This window comes from Peromyscus eremicus, chromosome 8a (genome assembly GCF_949786415.1).
Source record: "Peromyscus eremicus chromosome 8a, PerEre_H2_v1, whole genome shotgun sequence".
NCBI classification, from domain to species: domain Eukaryota; kingdom Metazoa; phylum Chordata; class Mammalia; order Rodentia; family Cricetidae; genus Peromyscus; species Peromyscus eremicus.
Genome location: NC_081423.1, coordinates 59,526,840 through 59,541,223, shown reverse-complemented (window position 1 = coordinate 59,541,223; position 14,384 = coordinate 59,526,840). Strand labels below are relative to the sequence as shown.

The following is a 14,384-nucleotide window of genomic DNA, read 5'->3' as shown; positions in this document are numbered from 1 at the left end:
TCCCAACTGTTCCATTGAACTGTCACTCTTTGGGCCACGTGGCATCATTTGTGGAAGATGTGAAATAAATCTGAAAAATAAACTAACAGTGCATCTGCTCTTTAAAACAGAAAACAAAACTGGGTATGCTGCCTGCATGAATGTCCGTGCAGTGGTGTCTGGTACCCTCAGAGGTCAGAAGAGGGCCTTGAATCCCTGAGCCACCATGTGGGTGCTGGGAACTGAACCTGGGTCCTCTGGAAGAGCAGCCAGTGCTATAAGCCACTGAGCCATCTCACCAGCCCCCATGTACATATTTTTAACAAGGACAGCAAAGATACTAACTGAAATAACATACTTGCCTGGATGGTATAAGTTTACTTTGCCTTGCCCTGGTATTCAGATGAATGCTTGCACAAAGTTGCAAGGCAAAAGAGTTTCCTGGCTATGGGCAAACATCCTGCCACCTCCCTGTTCACAGCTGGAGAGCTGAGTGACGTCAGGACTGAGCTCAGTTCTTAACAGTCAACACACTGCCTCCTGATCTTTTTACTGCAAGGAGACAGACCAGCTACCCTGGAAAACCTGGCTGGAATTCAGAAGTAGAAAAGTATGGCTGATCCAATGGCTGGAGGCAGAGGACAGCGAGGTGGTTCCCTCACACCACCAACTGTAGCGGGAAACAATTGGCTTCTCTCCTGAGGCAATGCCAAGTGTGTGGAAACTGCTCCAAAAACCAGCTCTGAAGGTGGACGGCATCTTGCTTCCTCTCAGGCCATTTCTTTCAGCGTAGGTAATAATCGATTGCAGCAGAGAAAGCAGCAAAGCCCCCACAGCCTATGGCGCCGGCCTTCACACCAGCTGCAAAGCAAACACAAGCAATATTACCACAGTAATAGACTGGACTGGACTTGCATAAAGTCTGCATCTGAGATGCAGAACCAACTTAAGCATGTGCAATCATTCAAACTCAATAATGCCTTGTTAAGATTTCAATGAAGCACCGGGCGGTGGTGGCGCACGCCTTTAATCCCAGCACTCGGGAGGCAGAGCCAGGCGGATCTCTGTGAGTTCGAGGCCAGCCTGGGCCACCAAGTGAGTTCCAGGAAAGGCGCAAAGCTACACAGAGAAACCCTGTCTCGAAAAACAACAACAACAACAAAAAACAAAAAAAAGATTTCAATGAAGCAACATATCCCATCCAAACCACTGGGCTTCATTTAACTATACATTTGCTTAGCTCTTCTCATTCCAAACGATTACTGTGTTGTATGGAACTAGCCCCTCACAGTCCAGAAACTGGTTAAGGGAAGCGGCCCTTGGAATCACATGAAAGCATATGGCCTTACACCCTGATCTGTTTATGGAATAAATTCCTGGGAAGGTGATCAAAGCAATCCTGGGGGGAGCTGAGCTCACAGCCCTGAAAAACTACACTACAGAAGACCAAAAGAGAAGCCGCTCTGCCCACCAAGCCTGGCTGTGAGGAGCCAGTTCATGTCGGCTCATCACTGGCTCTCAGAAGATGAGAGGCTTCTGCTTCCACTAAGTCAAACTGTGAGTGATGGAGAGTGGCCCAGCAATACATGCTGCTTCTAGGAAAGGTCAAGTCCTTGAGGCCAATGCTCCACACTGGAACAGGGAGGAGGTGAGGGTTGGCTTCTTTCTAGCTGATAATCTAACATTCTGAGGATGTCTGCACTTGGCTTTCCTGTCGTTCCGTCTCCCTTGTATTTTAAATTTATTTTGGTTTTTTTAATGTGTATGTGTGTGTGAGTGAATGAATGCCATGTGTACATGGGTGCCTGAGGAAGCCAGAAGGGGTGTCAGATCCTCTGAAGCTACAGTTGCAGGTAGCTGTGAGGGTGTGGGGAACTGAACTCTCCAAGAATCGTGCATGCTCATAACCACTTCTCCAACCAGCCCCTTTGGTTTTTTGAGGCAAGATCTCCTGAGTGGTAGGCTTACATGCTTGTATCATCATGCCCAGTGTGCACTTAGCTTTCAATCAGTAGAAATCTAAGAGTCCCCAACTGCAGAAAGACACAGCTATTAAAATTTATATACAAAATTAAAACTGGCTGCTGGGGCTGGGGCTGTAGCTCAGTACTAGAACTTAGGCTTAGTGTTTACCAGGACTGGGGCCTGGTTCCCAGAACTGTAAAACAAACAAAACCCTGACAACAGTATAAAATTAAGGGAAAAAAATGTTCAGACACTTGAGATGCCAGGAAATGAGTCTCAGCACAGCCTGCAGGTGTGGACAAGGGGACTGCTCAGGGCTGCGTGACTTACTAGGCTTCTGTACTACCCTACATGCCAACACACCACTTACCATGAGAACATCGTCTCACACATTCAATATGGAAGCTCTTTTTCTAGGCAAGACATAGCTCTATGGTTAATTATGGGTAATTTTCCCACCCTTGGGTGGCTTTTGATAAACAGCAAAAGTCCCCATCCTAAAAAGCCATGAGCGTCTGGCCAAACAGCCTACAACATGCATGGTCCCATTCCACACACCAGCAAGGGTTTACCCGGGGGGCTGAAGAGATGGCTCAGCACTTCAAAGAGTACTTGTTCCTCTTGTAGAGGACCCTGGTCTGGTTCCCACCAGCCACATGACTCACAAATATCTGTAATTCCAGTCCAGGGGACCTGATGCCTTCCTATGGCACCAGGCACACATGTGGTACACAGACATATACACGTAGGCAAAACATCCATACAAATAAAAGTACATAGTTTTTAAAAAGAAAAAGATTGTATCTGGTCCAAAATCTCTAGAGTGCCAAGGATGAGGAAGCCTAACGTAGATGGAGGTATAAGCAAGTTTCCAGAGCCGAGTCAACATAGAAGCAGCCAGGATTTATTTGTCAGAGGGAAGACTATCAAGCATCCTTGGAACACTCATGTTGGGAAATGTCAACATCAGCACGTTGTCCAGACCACAAAAGAAAGCCGCTCGGGAGCTGTTTACTAACCTCTGAAACCAATGGCTCCGCCGGTGATGCAGCCACTGATGACGCTGTTCTTCCAGTCCGACTTCCCCCGGTACTGTGGGTGGAGAGATGCTGGTTAGAGCCAGCGAGACGACGGAGGGAGAAAACACAGGGCGTCCAACTGCCTAGGTTAGTCCTAGGCAAAGGAAACCCTTATTTCCAAAGGGCAGTTCCTAAAATTTGTATGTGCTTATACATGCTTCCTGCAGGTGGCGCCAGAGGGCTGAAGACAAGTCTAACATTTGGGAAATAAAGCAAGAGTTCTTACATTCTCCAGTTTAATTTTAAATCATTAACTACAATTACCTGAGTTGGTGATGTGGCCCAGTGGTAGAGCACTTGCCTACTATGCATAAAGCCCCAAGTTCAATCCCCAGCACCAAATAAATAAAATAAAATCACTTTTTGCCTATAGAAGATTTAAAAAAAAAAGCAAAACCCGTATTATAAATCTGTAAAAAGTTCACATTAGGGACTAATCTAGATCAAAATTTGATATGTCTAAATGTTTGTTTTGAGGCAGTCTTCCTATGTAGCTCAGGCTGGCCCAGATCTCATGCTCCTGCTTCAGACCTCATCTAACTAAGGCTTGACATTTCTAATCTGCATTCCAGGAAGAACACTAAGAACATTGCTCTTTTAAAAGTTGCGTGATGGGCTGGGAGTGATAGCATGCACCTTTAATCCCAGCACTCAGGAGGCAGGAGGAGATGTTCCAAGCCAACCAGGGTTACACTGTAAGAGCCTGTCTCAAAAACCAGGGGTGGGGACACGGGGAGGGGGGTAGGGGTGGGAAGAGGCCTGGAGAGATGGCTCAGTAGTAAAGAGCACTGGTTGCTCTTCCAGAAAGACCCTGGCTCAATTCTCAGGATCCAAATCTAACAACTGCCTGTAACTCCAGTCTCAAGGGATTAAATACCTTCCTCTGCCATCCTCAAGCACCAGGCAGGCACACAGTGCACATACATACATGCAGGCAAAATACTCATTTATATACACACACACACACACACACACACACACACACACACACACACACTTTTTAATCTAAATTTTTTACAAAGAGGATTGGTTTAAAAAAAAAAAAAGCCAGGCTGCTGTAGAATTTTTTTTTTTTTTGAGCTGAGGATCGAACCTAGGGCCTTGCACTTGCTAGGCAAGCGCTCTACCACTGAGCTAAATCCCCAACCCGTAGAATATTATTTTAAGGTGTGTTACTTTTGTTTATGTTGCATTTGTTTAACTCAGTGAAGTTGTGTTACTGTGCCTGTCTAGAACACTTTATTGGTCTAATAAAGAGCTGAACAGCCAATAGCAAGGCAGGAGAAAGGATAGGCAGGACTGGCAGAGAGAATATATAGAAAGAGAAATCTGGGAGGAGGAAGGAAGTAGCCAGAGAAGGAGGAGGACTACAGGGGTCAGCCACCCAGCTACACAGCAAGCCATGGAATAAGAGTAAGATATAGAAGAGAACAGGAAAAGCCCAGAGGCAAAAGACAAACAGGTTAAAGAAAGCTGGCAAGAAACAAGCCAAGCTAAGCCCACACATTTATAAATAAGAATAAGCCTCCGTGTGTGATTTGGGAGCTGGGTGGCGGGCCCCCAAGATAGCAAAAACCAATAACATCGGGCAGTGGTGGCACACGCCTTTGATCCCAGTGCTCAGGAGGCAGAGGCAGGTAGATCTCTGTGTGTTCCAGGCCAGCCTGGTCTACAGAGCGAGATCCAGGACAGCCAGGACTATACAAAGAAACCATGACTTGAAAAACAGAACAAAAAAGGTACGCATTGTTAACAGACAAGGATTTCTTAGAAAGCAAGAGGCACTTACAGATTCTACCAAACACTCAGTACACGAAAACATGGCGCCCACAATGGCAAAATTTTTGGCGTAGGACATTCCTCTTTGTCCCATGTCTTTCAGAACTTCTTTTGCGGTTGGTGTCCGGTAAGGGTCCTTAGGGTCAAAGCCTACATTCGTATCAATGCCGGCAGTAAAGACCCCAAATGCACCTCCCAAGACAAATCCTAGAAACAAGCAGAGATAAGATTGTTTTGCACATCTGGACTACTGTTTTGGGATGATACTTGAAGGTAGCCTTTCTGGCCTCTGGCTATTCAATCTCGATCCTGCTTCCTCCACAGTCACAATCGGAGTCTATCCCCCACTGACTCCTCTAGGATTTCTTCCTCCTTTCATTTTTCCAGCCTTTCAGCTTTAACCCTCTGTTCCTCTGTAGACCAGCCACCCTCAAGTTCAGCTATCAACTTTGTATATCATTCTCTTGACCATGCCTACATTCATAACAGTCACTTAGGCATTACCACATATTCTAGAATACTCTATTTTTCACAATAACTTGTGAGGTAGATGTTACTGCTCTCTCTTTCTGGCTTTTTTGTTTGTTTGAGACAGGGTCTCACTATGCAGTTCTGATTGGCCTGGAACTTGCTATTGTAGAACAGGCTAGCTCAAAGTCAAGAGATCCACCTGCCTCTGCCTCCCAAGTGCTTGGATTAAAAAAGTGTGTACCACCCAGCTGTGCTCTCCAAACCAAAGCTCAGAGAGGTTAAGTAACTGTCTCCAGAGTCTCATGGCTAGTATACAGGAAATCCTGGGCTGCTATCAGCAGATGACCTGTGCAAGCCTTGGACATTTCTTTGTGTATATGTGGGTGTAGGCCAGAGGTCAATTCTAGGGTGTCACTCTTCAGGAACCATACACCTTTCTTTCTTTCTTTTTTTTTTTTTTTTTTCAAGACAGAGTTTCTCTGTGTAACAACCCTAGTTGTCCTGGAATTTGCTCTGTAGACCTCAAGATCAATGTAAGGTCAAAGAAACTAGACACCACCTCCCCTCCCAAAATTGCTTGTTTTCTAATCACTCCAGCTCCAAAACTCTCTCTTCTCTCTACTACATTTAAGATTTGCTTTTTGTTTCTTTGGTCGGTTTTTTGTATTTTATTTTCAAGACAGTGTTTCTATTATGTAATCCTGGCTGTCCTGGAATTCACTATACGGACTACGCTGGCCTGGAACTCTGAGGCTGACTGCCTCTTCACCCTCACTTTTTAAGACCTGAACTCCTGCTATTTGCATTTCTTAAATGTTTTTCATTCCCAATGAAATTTAAATTTATCTACAAGTACAGTCAACCTTTATCTGTACACTGGAAGTGTGCTGTACATGCTCAAACCCTCAAAGGTTAATTTGTGTTTGTTTGGGTTTTTTGTATTGTCCCATCGCACCGCATCTCGACTGTCTAATCACACTGGCCTTCATAGTTTTTCATTTGTTGTTTTTTTTGTTGGTGGTGGTTGGGTTTTTTTGTTTTGTTTTGAGACAGGTTCTCTCTACGTAGAGCTGGCTGTCCTGAAACTCTCTCTGTAGACCAGGCTGGCCTCGAACTCACAGAGATCCATCTGCCCCCGCCTCCCGAGTGCTGGGATTAACTTCAAACTTCTGACTTTGAGGACCTTTGCCTTGGCACTTCCCTATGCGTCTGCTGCACTCTTCTGTCCGGCTCCTAGAAATTCTCTATCAAGGCTCTTGTCACTCTCATCCATAGCCACAGCCTGGCACACGACAGTTTCTTAGTAACAGCTTTTTGAATGAATACATGAATGAACGAAAGCATTTACTTAACAATCTGCAGGCTCTGACCGTAGTTCTGATTCTCCGTTCGAACTCCCAACCATGAATGTTAACCCCAGGATCAAGAGAGGATGGCCGGGGAGCAATCGAGGTCGAGACCCAAGGGTCCTTCGCCTCCCAGGCGCATGGTCTTAGCAAGGAACCCCAAAGCCCTCCAAGTCCTCAGCCTCCCAAGGGTCCCACGAGCCTCGCCTCACCTCCCACGCAGGCTAGCACAGCCTTGAAGGCGCAGCTTTCCATCGCCCTCTCGATCATCTTCTGCTCCTCGCTCTTGGAGGGACTCGGGATCCCGCCCAGGCTGCCGGGCTCCAGGAGCCGGGGCTGACGCTTGTCGCCCACCAGGTACTGCAGAAGAAGGCTGTACTGCAGAGGAGCTTCGGCGGAACCTGCCGCCTCGGGAGCCGAAGCCCCGGCCTTGGGGGCAGCCGCCGCCATGACCGTAGGGGCCTTAGAACCTTTCGCGTCGTACTTCCCACAGCCGATTCCACATGCTTCCCTAGGTGTTCAGCCATCGTGACGCAGCGGCAGATTCGCCACAGGTAGGAAGCTGCAAAAGCAAAAGTCGGCCTGTGCACCAGCGTCGAGGAAGCTATAGTGTTTCCCCAAAGCCGCTTGCAAACACTGAGTCAAGTTTGTAAGGCATTGCTAAAAGCACTGACAAACAAGATTCAGGGTCTCCAGATCTCCCTCAACTAGGTCGCTCCAGTGCGGTGCACGCCGGGATTTGTAGTTCTAACTCAAAAGTGTAACTACTCTCCCAGAAAGCTGTGCGCGCGCTCGCCAGGCTGCTTCCTCAGAAGCTCTTCAGAGTAGCCGACGCAGAAAGGCCGGGCTCCTGCTAGGCTGCAGTTTGCTGAGCATCCAGCAGGGGGCGTGCGTGCCCTCTTTGTTGCCCGGCCAAGCTGCAGTGATCTGGCTACCTCAGTCAGCTAGGACTACGGGCTGGTTAGTACGTGCTTTGTAAGTAAATGTTGAAACATGGCATAAAGGTATTCAATAGACATTTTATTATATAGATAAGCCTTGAGGAGAAAGAAAGGGCCAACAAAGGAGCTGGGTGGTGGTGGCACATGTAATCCCAACAGAGGCAGGCAGATCTCTGAGTTCGAAGCCAGCCTGGTCTACAGAGCGAGTTCCAGGACCGCCGCTGCTACACAGAGAAACCTTGTTTTGAAAAAACAAAATAAATAGATAAATAGATATTGGGGAGTGTGGTAGTTGTGATTCAGATCCATGCAAAACTACGCTGCACCTCTGGCAATTGATTTCTCTGTCTTAGCTAAGAGAAACCCTCATGAAAACAGAAGTGATTACAGATGCATCTTTGGTGTCTCAAACCCTCCATGTTCTTCTTGCTTCTGACCCCACCAGGCCACTAAGCTAAGTTTGACGTTTCCAGTGGTTTCTTAGTCGTCAAATTGTTTTCCTAAACTTGTCAGCTGCCTGTGACACGTTGACCCCCTCTCTCCTTTGATGCTTTGTCAGTACTTTTTAAAGATTACGGGTGTGTGTGTGTGTGTGTGTGTGTGTGCAGGTGCCCATGGAAGCCAGAAAAGAGTACCAGATCCTCTGGAGCTGGAATTCAGGTGGCTGTGAGCCGGGGGTTGTAAGCCACCAGATTCGGGCTGGAACTGACTTTGGTGGTCTGGAAGAGCAAACAGCAAGTCCTCTTCACTGCTGAGCCATCTCTCCAGCCTGACTTCTGCAGTTCTGATTGAGCCTTCTCTCCGACTTTGTGGCAGCCTCTCCAACTGCTCTTGCAGTCCTCTTCTTCTTCTTCTTCTTCTTCTTCTTCTTCTTCTTCTTCTTCTTCTCCTCCTCCTCCTTTTTTTTGTTTAGTTTTTTTCAAGACAGGGGTTCTCTGTGTAGCTCTGGAGCCTGTTTTGGATCCACTCTGTAGCCCAGGCTGGCCTCGAACTCACAGAGATCCGCCTGGCTCTGCCTCCCGAGTGCTGGGATTAAGGGCGTGTGCCACCAGCGCCCAGCTCTTAGAGTCTTCTTATAAGCAACTTTGACACTTTGCTATTGTTCTTCCTGGCTCCATCCTCTATGGATTAGTGTTTAGTCACGTCTTAACAATCGTGAGTCGGGACTCCAGTTCATGCCAAGATGTTAAGAGTCAGAGTGGGCCGGGTGGTGGTGGCGCACGCCTTTAATCCCAGCACTCGGGAGGCAGAGCCAGGTGGATCTCTGTGAGTTCGAGGCCAGCCTGGTCTACAGAGCGATTTCCGGGACAGCCAGAGCTACACAGAGAAACCCTGTCAGGAAAAAACAAACAAAAAAAGAGTCAAAGCTGGATCTGAGAGAAGTTGAGGCAGTCTCCCAGGATAGTCGGCTTTGGGAACAGAAAATAATCTAAAGAGCTAATCCAGGAGTGTAGAGTCCTCGCCTATCATGCCTGGGCCATGGGTTCAATCTCCAGCACTAAATAAGTAAATAAATAAATAAATAAATAAATAAATAAATAAATAAATAAATCCATTTAAGTGCAACAATAAAATCTCAAAGGAAGGGTCAGGAAGAATTGAGCCATCAGATGGAGCAGGCTCACAAGGGAGGAAGTCTTTTACAGAACCACCCTTAGCCAAGATCACAGATAGGGAGCAGTTAGACTGATCGGCTGTCTCCTTCTCCCATCGCCATCCAACAGTGGGATGGGTTTCTTCTGATGGAAAACTTGAGCCTCCTCCAAGGATACTCTAAATGGGAGAAATTATTTCCCGTTTTTACTTCCCTGGGGACGTCTGGGATTCTGTCTGACAGCTAACATGGGTGAGAGCTCAGCAACTGTCAGGTTCTGCCCTTCCCTGCATGATATCTGTTCTGGCCACAAGGTTAGACGATTGTCCCCGTAGATCCGAGTTGACCAGGGAAGTTAGAGAGGAAGTAGTTTTCCAGGGAAGATTATGACACTGAGTTGATGACTCTCCAGTCAGAAGACTCAAGGTCGTGGCTCAGAGGTCACGTGCTGAATCAGGAGAAAGCCTAATTATGTCTTCCTGTAGTCTGTAAGCCCCTAGTTGATTAGTAAGACTTCAGTGCTGTCCGCTGCTGAAGCTGAGAAGGAAAAGAAAGAGCTCAAGTTGGGATGGAATGAGAAAGTCCAAGCTGGACTAGCTGTGGTGGGACACGCCATGAATCCCAGCACTCAGGAGGCAGAAGCAGATGGATCTCTGAGTGTGAGGCTAGCCTGGTCTACAGATGGAGTTCATGCTTCAGAGAGAGAGAGAGAGAGGAAGAAGAAGGAGGAGGAGGAGGAGGAGGAGGGGGAGGAGGGGGAGGTCCAAGCTGAGTGCAGACTATTGCATATGGGTGTGAGTTGCATATGATAACAATGGAAAGTTTCAAAAGCCCTATGGCTGGTAGAAAGTATGTGCTGCTTAGCTGACTGATTTGTTATAGACAGTCAATATTGGACAAGTGACTTTATTTTTAGATTTTATTTATTTTAAATGTATGCCTATATGTGTTTACCTGAATGTACGTCTGTGCACCAAGTGCGTGCAGTACCCCAGAGGCCAGAAGATGGCATCAGATCTCCTAGGACTGGAGTTATGTAGATAGTTGTGAACCATCATGTGGATCCTGAGAACTGAACCCAGAAACTCCGGAAGAGCAGCCAGTGCTCTCAACTGCTGAGCCATCTCTCTAGCCCCTGGTGGGATAATTTTTCATTTAAGGGGCTTTGATTAATGTCCTCTGACACTAGAGACTACCTGGGAGCTACAGGTGAACTAAGTTAGCACTTTTCATACACACACACACACACACACACACACACACACACTCCTATACCTGCACTTCCTATTGCCCATCTGGATGAATCACCCTTTTATTGCATTGCACATGCACACATCCGTCTTCTGAGTCCACTCCTTTGCTTTGGTACTCATTGACAGGGAAGCGTGTTATTATCCCCTGTCATCTCTCCGGTCAATAGACTGTGAGGCTCTTGCCTCCTGCTTGACTCTTCAACCCATCCACAGAAACATCTTTCAGCACCCAGGTGTAATTGCATCTGCTGCTTCAGAATTTTTTTTTCAGAATATTTCTTTACACTGTGTGAAGATGTGTCACTGCGATTGGTTTAATAAAGAGCTGAAATGGCCATTAGCTATGCAGGAAAGATTAGGCAGGTCTTCTGGAGACAGAGAGGACTCTGGAAAGAAGAAAGGCAGAGTCACCAGTGAGACAGGGAGAGGAAACAGGAGGTAATGGCAAGTGGCAGAGCGTAAATTAATATAAATGGGTTAATTTAAGTTATAAGAGCTAGTGGGACCAGCCTAAGGTAATGGCCAAGCTTTTATGATTAATAAGAAGTCTCCATGTCGTTATTTGTGAGCCGGTAGCCCAAAGAAAAATCCGACTACAGATTCTTTGCTGTACCATGACACAAATCTTAAGTCCCTTGTTGTTTTTATGTCTGTGATCAAGAAAATACACATGCTTCAGTCCAAGCCCAACTCTTACTGGAACATTCCCATGCTCACAATGTGCTTTTTTGCCCCCTGAGGCAGGGTTTCTTTGTGTAATAGCTCTGGCTGTCCTGGAACTTGCTCTGTAGACCAGGCTGACCTCGAACTCACAAAGATCCACCTGCCTCTGCTTCCCAAGTGCTAGGATTAAAGGTGAGTGCCACCATGGCCTGGCTCCATATTCTTAATTAGACTTAGAAATGATATGTCAGAATCATCCTTGTTTTTGGCTGGGTATCCCAGCACTAGAGAGGTAGAGGCAGGCAGGTCTCTGAGTTTAGGGTCAGCCTGGTTACATTTACACAGTGTGTGTGTGTGTGTGTGTGTGTGTGTGTGTGTGTGTGTGTGTGTGAAGGTGCCCACAGGGGCCAGAAGAATGATCATCAATGATCCTCTGGAACTGGAGTCCGAAGTGGTTGTGAGCCATCTGATGTGGGTGCTGGGAACTGCATTCAAGTCCTCTAGAAGAGCAGCAAGTGCTCTTAACCACTGAACCCCAGCCCCCTCAGAATCATTCTTGTTTTCTTTGTTTTTTGTTTTCTTTGTTTTTTGTTTTCTTTGTTTTTTGTTTTCTTTTTGAGACAGAGTCTCACTGTGTAGCTATGTAGACCACACTGGCCCCCAACTCATAGAGATCTGCTGCCTCGAGTGATGGGATCAAAGGCGTATGCCTCTTGTCCAGCAACTCAGAATCATCAATGTTCTGTGTTCTTTAGTGTTAGAGAGCTAAGTTGGAACTTTTTTCTTTGTTTTATTCTTTTTTTCCTTTCTTTCTTTCTTTCTTTTTTTAAGTTGGAACTTTTTGACACTCATTTCTTGCTAGATGCCATTCTTGCATCTCAGTCAAGTGTTAGAAAATGCTGCTCCTACTACATCTTCTTTCTGACACTGGCCTTGACAGTGGACCCATGTTTTCCTCATTGGGAACGAAGGTTTCCTGGGCTGCTCAGTGACAGACCCTTAGATCCTAGCCTGTTTCTGGTGGGTGATCCAATATTCCTGAATCAGATTTCCTATGTGCCAGAATTTCTTGGGAGTCCGTGTGTGAGTGTGTGTGTGTGTGTGTGTGTGTGTGTGTGTGTGTGTGTGTGGCTGTGCAAGTGTGGATGCCTGTGAAGGCTAGAAGAGGGCACTGGATATGGTGGCACACCCTTTAATCCTAGTACTTGGGAGGCAGAGGCAGGAAGAGCTGAGTTAAAGGCCAGCCTAGACTACTTATCAAGTTCCAGGCTAACCAAGGCTGCAGAGCAAGACCTTGTTTCAAAAAAAAAAAAGGCTCAGGATGATTTGAGTAGGCCACGGAGTTCCCAGCTCATTGGTTCAACTTGATTCTGGGTATTCCTGGGTGAGATTAATATTTGAATTGGTGGACTGAAGAAAGCTAGCACCCTCCCATATGTGGGTGTATCTTGTTCATTCCTGTAGAAGCCTGAATGGGGCAAAAAGACAGAGGAAGGGAAGTCACTCTGCTATTTTGGATCTGGGGCATCACCTTTGGACTTCAAGTCTGAGGAACTTACATGGTTGGCTCTCTTGGGTCTCCATCTGGCTGGCTGAAGATCACCAAAGACTGCTCAGCTCCTATGATCAGGGGTCAGCTCCTTACACTACATCAGTCCCCTCCCCATCTCTAACGCAGACTAATAGGGATCAATTCTTTTCAATAACGAAATTGTATTTCAAGTGATGAATGTCTCAGGAGATTTGTTTGTATTGTCGTTCGGAGACCACCGATGGAGTTGAACTTTGATTCAGAGAGTGGAGTCCACATTCAGCTGGCTGGAATAAACTACAGTTTTCTGGCCAACTCAGATGAAGGTAAGAGGCACAGAGAGGAAGAAGGAGGGGCTTGGAAAGATTCGAGGGCCCTTTGGATCTGGGAAAGTGGAAAGAAGGGCGACTGATCTTTTTTTCCGTTGCTGTGGCTCTATCAGATTTATACCCTAATATCTGACTCTCAAGCTTTATTTATTAATAAAACAATAAAAGAAGGCACTAATGATGAATGTGTCATAATTTAATCATCTTTATTGATACACAGTTAAGCTTTTTCTAGTCTTTCCAGTGAGCAATAAATATACATACAATCATTGTGCACATGTGTTAGCATACCTAAAGACCAAGAACTGTGATATATGAAACATGTAAAAAAAATTTTGAGTGGGGCGTGGTGGTGCACATCTTTAGTTCCAGTACTCTGGAGGCAGAGGCAGGCAGGTGGATCTATATTAGTTCAAGGCCATCCTGGTCTCTAAAGCAAGTTCTGGGACAGCCAGGGCTATACAGAGAAACCTTGTCTTAAGAAAAAAAAATTTTTTTGAAACAAGATCTTACTGGTCTTAAACTCAGGATCCTCCTGCTTTGGCCTCCTAAGTGCTGAAATTATAGGTTTGTGCCACCATGCTGATTTATGGATCTTTAATTTTCTTTTTCCTTTTCTTTTTCTTTTCTTTTCAAGACAGGGTTTTTCTGTGTAGCCCCGGCTCTCCTAGAACTTGCTCTGTAAACCAGGCTGGCCTCGAACTCAGAGATTTGTGTGTCTCTGCCTCCTAAGTGTTGAGATTAAAGGCTTGAACCACCACAGCCTGGCAGGATCTTTAATTTTCCAAAATTATTTTATATGTATGGGTGTTTTGCCTGTATGCACGTCTGTGTACCACCTGTGTGCCTGGTACACAAGGAGGCCAGAAGAGGGCATCAGATCCCTTGGAAATGGAGTTATCGACAGTTATGAGCTATCAATCATATAAATGTTGGGAATTGAACTTGGGTCCTCTAGAAGAGCAGCAAGTACTCTTCTGAGTCTTCTCTCTAGCCCCCATGTTTTAATTTTTAAAAAAATCTGTGTGTGTATGTACGTATGTATGTATGTGTGTGTGTATGTGTGTGTGTATGATGATGTGTGTGTATGTATGATGGTGTATGTGTGTGTATGTGTGTGTGTGTGTGTGTGTGTGTAGGCATGCATGTGAAAGAAGACAGCTTTGTCACACCAATTCTCTCCACCCAGTTTTACATAGGTTTCAGGGACCGACTCAGGTGTCTAGGCTTGCATGGTGTGCTGGCTAGTTTTATGTCAGCTTGATATATGCTAGAGTCACTTGGGAACAGGGACTCTCAACTGAGAAAAATGCCTCCATAAAACTGGCCTGTAGGCCAGGATGTAGTGCATTTTCTTAACTAGTGATTGATGTGAGAGGGCCCAGGCTACTGTAGGTGGTGCCACATCTGGGATGGTGGTCCCAGATGCTATAAGAAAGCAGTCTGAGCAAGCC

At 46.1% G+C, this 14,384-nt stretch overlaps 1 protein-coding gene across 1 annotated transcript; it reads right to left on the bottom strand.

The window, feature by feature from the left end:
* Nucleotides 1-334: 334 nt before the first annotated feature.
* Nucleotides 335-7,120, bottom strand: Timm22 (translocase of inner mitochondrial membrane 22). The gene is made up of 4 exons (XM_059271237.1): nt 6,832-7,120; nt 4,813-5,009; nt 2,964-3,036; nt 335-840 (listed from the first exon to the last, which is right to left on the bottom strand). The coding sequence occupies exons 1-4, from the start codon at nt 7,067-7,069 to the stop codon at nt 764-766; spliced, it is 585 nt and encodes a 194-aa protein (XP_059127220.1). The 5' UTR covers nt 7,070-7,120; the 3' UTR covers nt 335-763.
* Nucleotides 7,121-14,384: the final 7,264 nt, after the last annotated feature.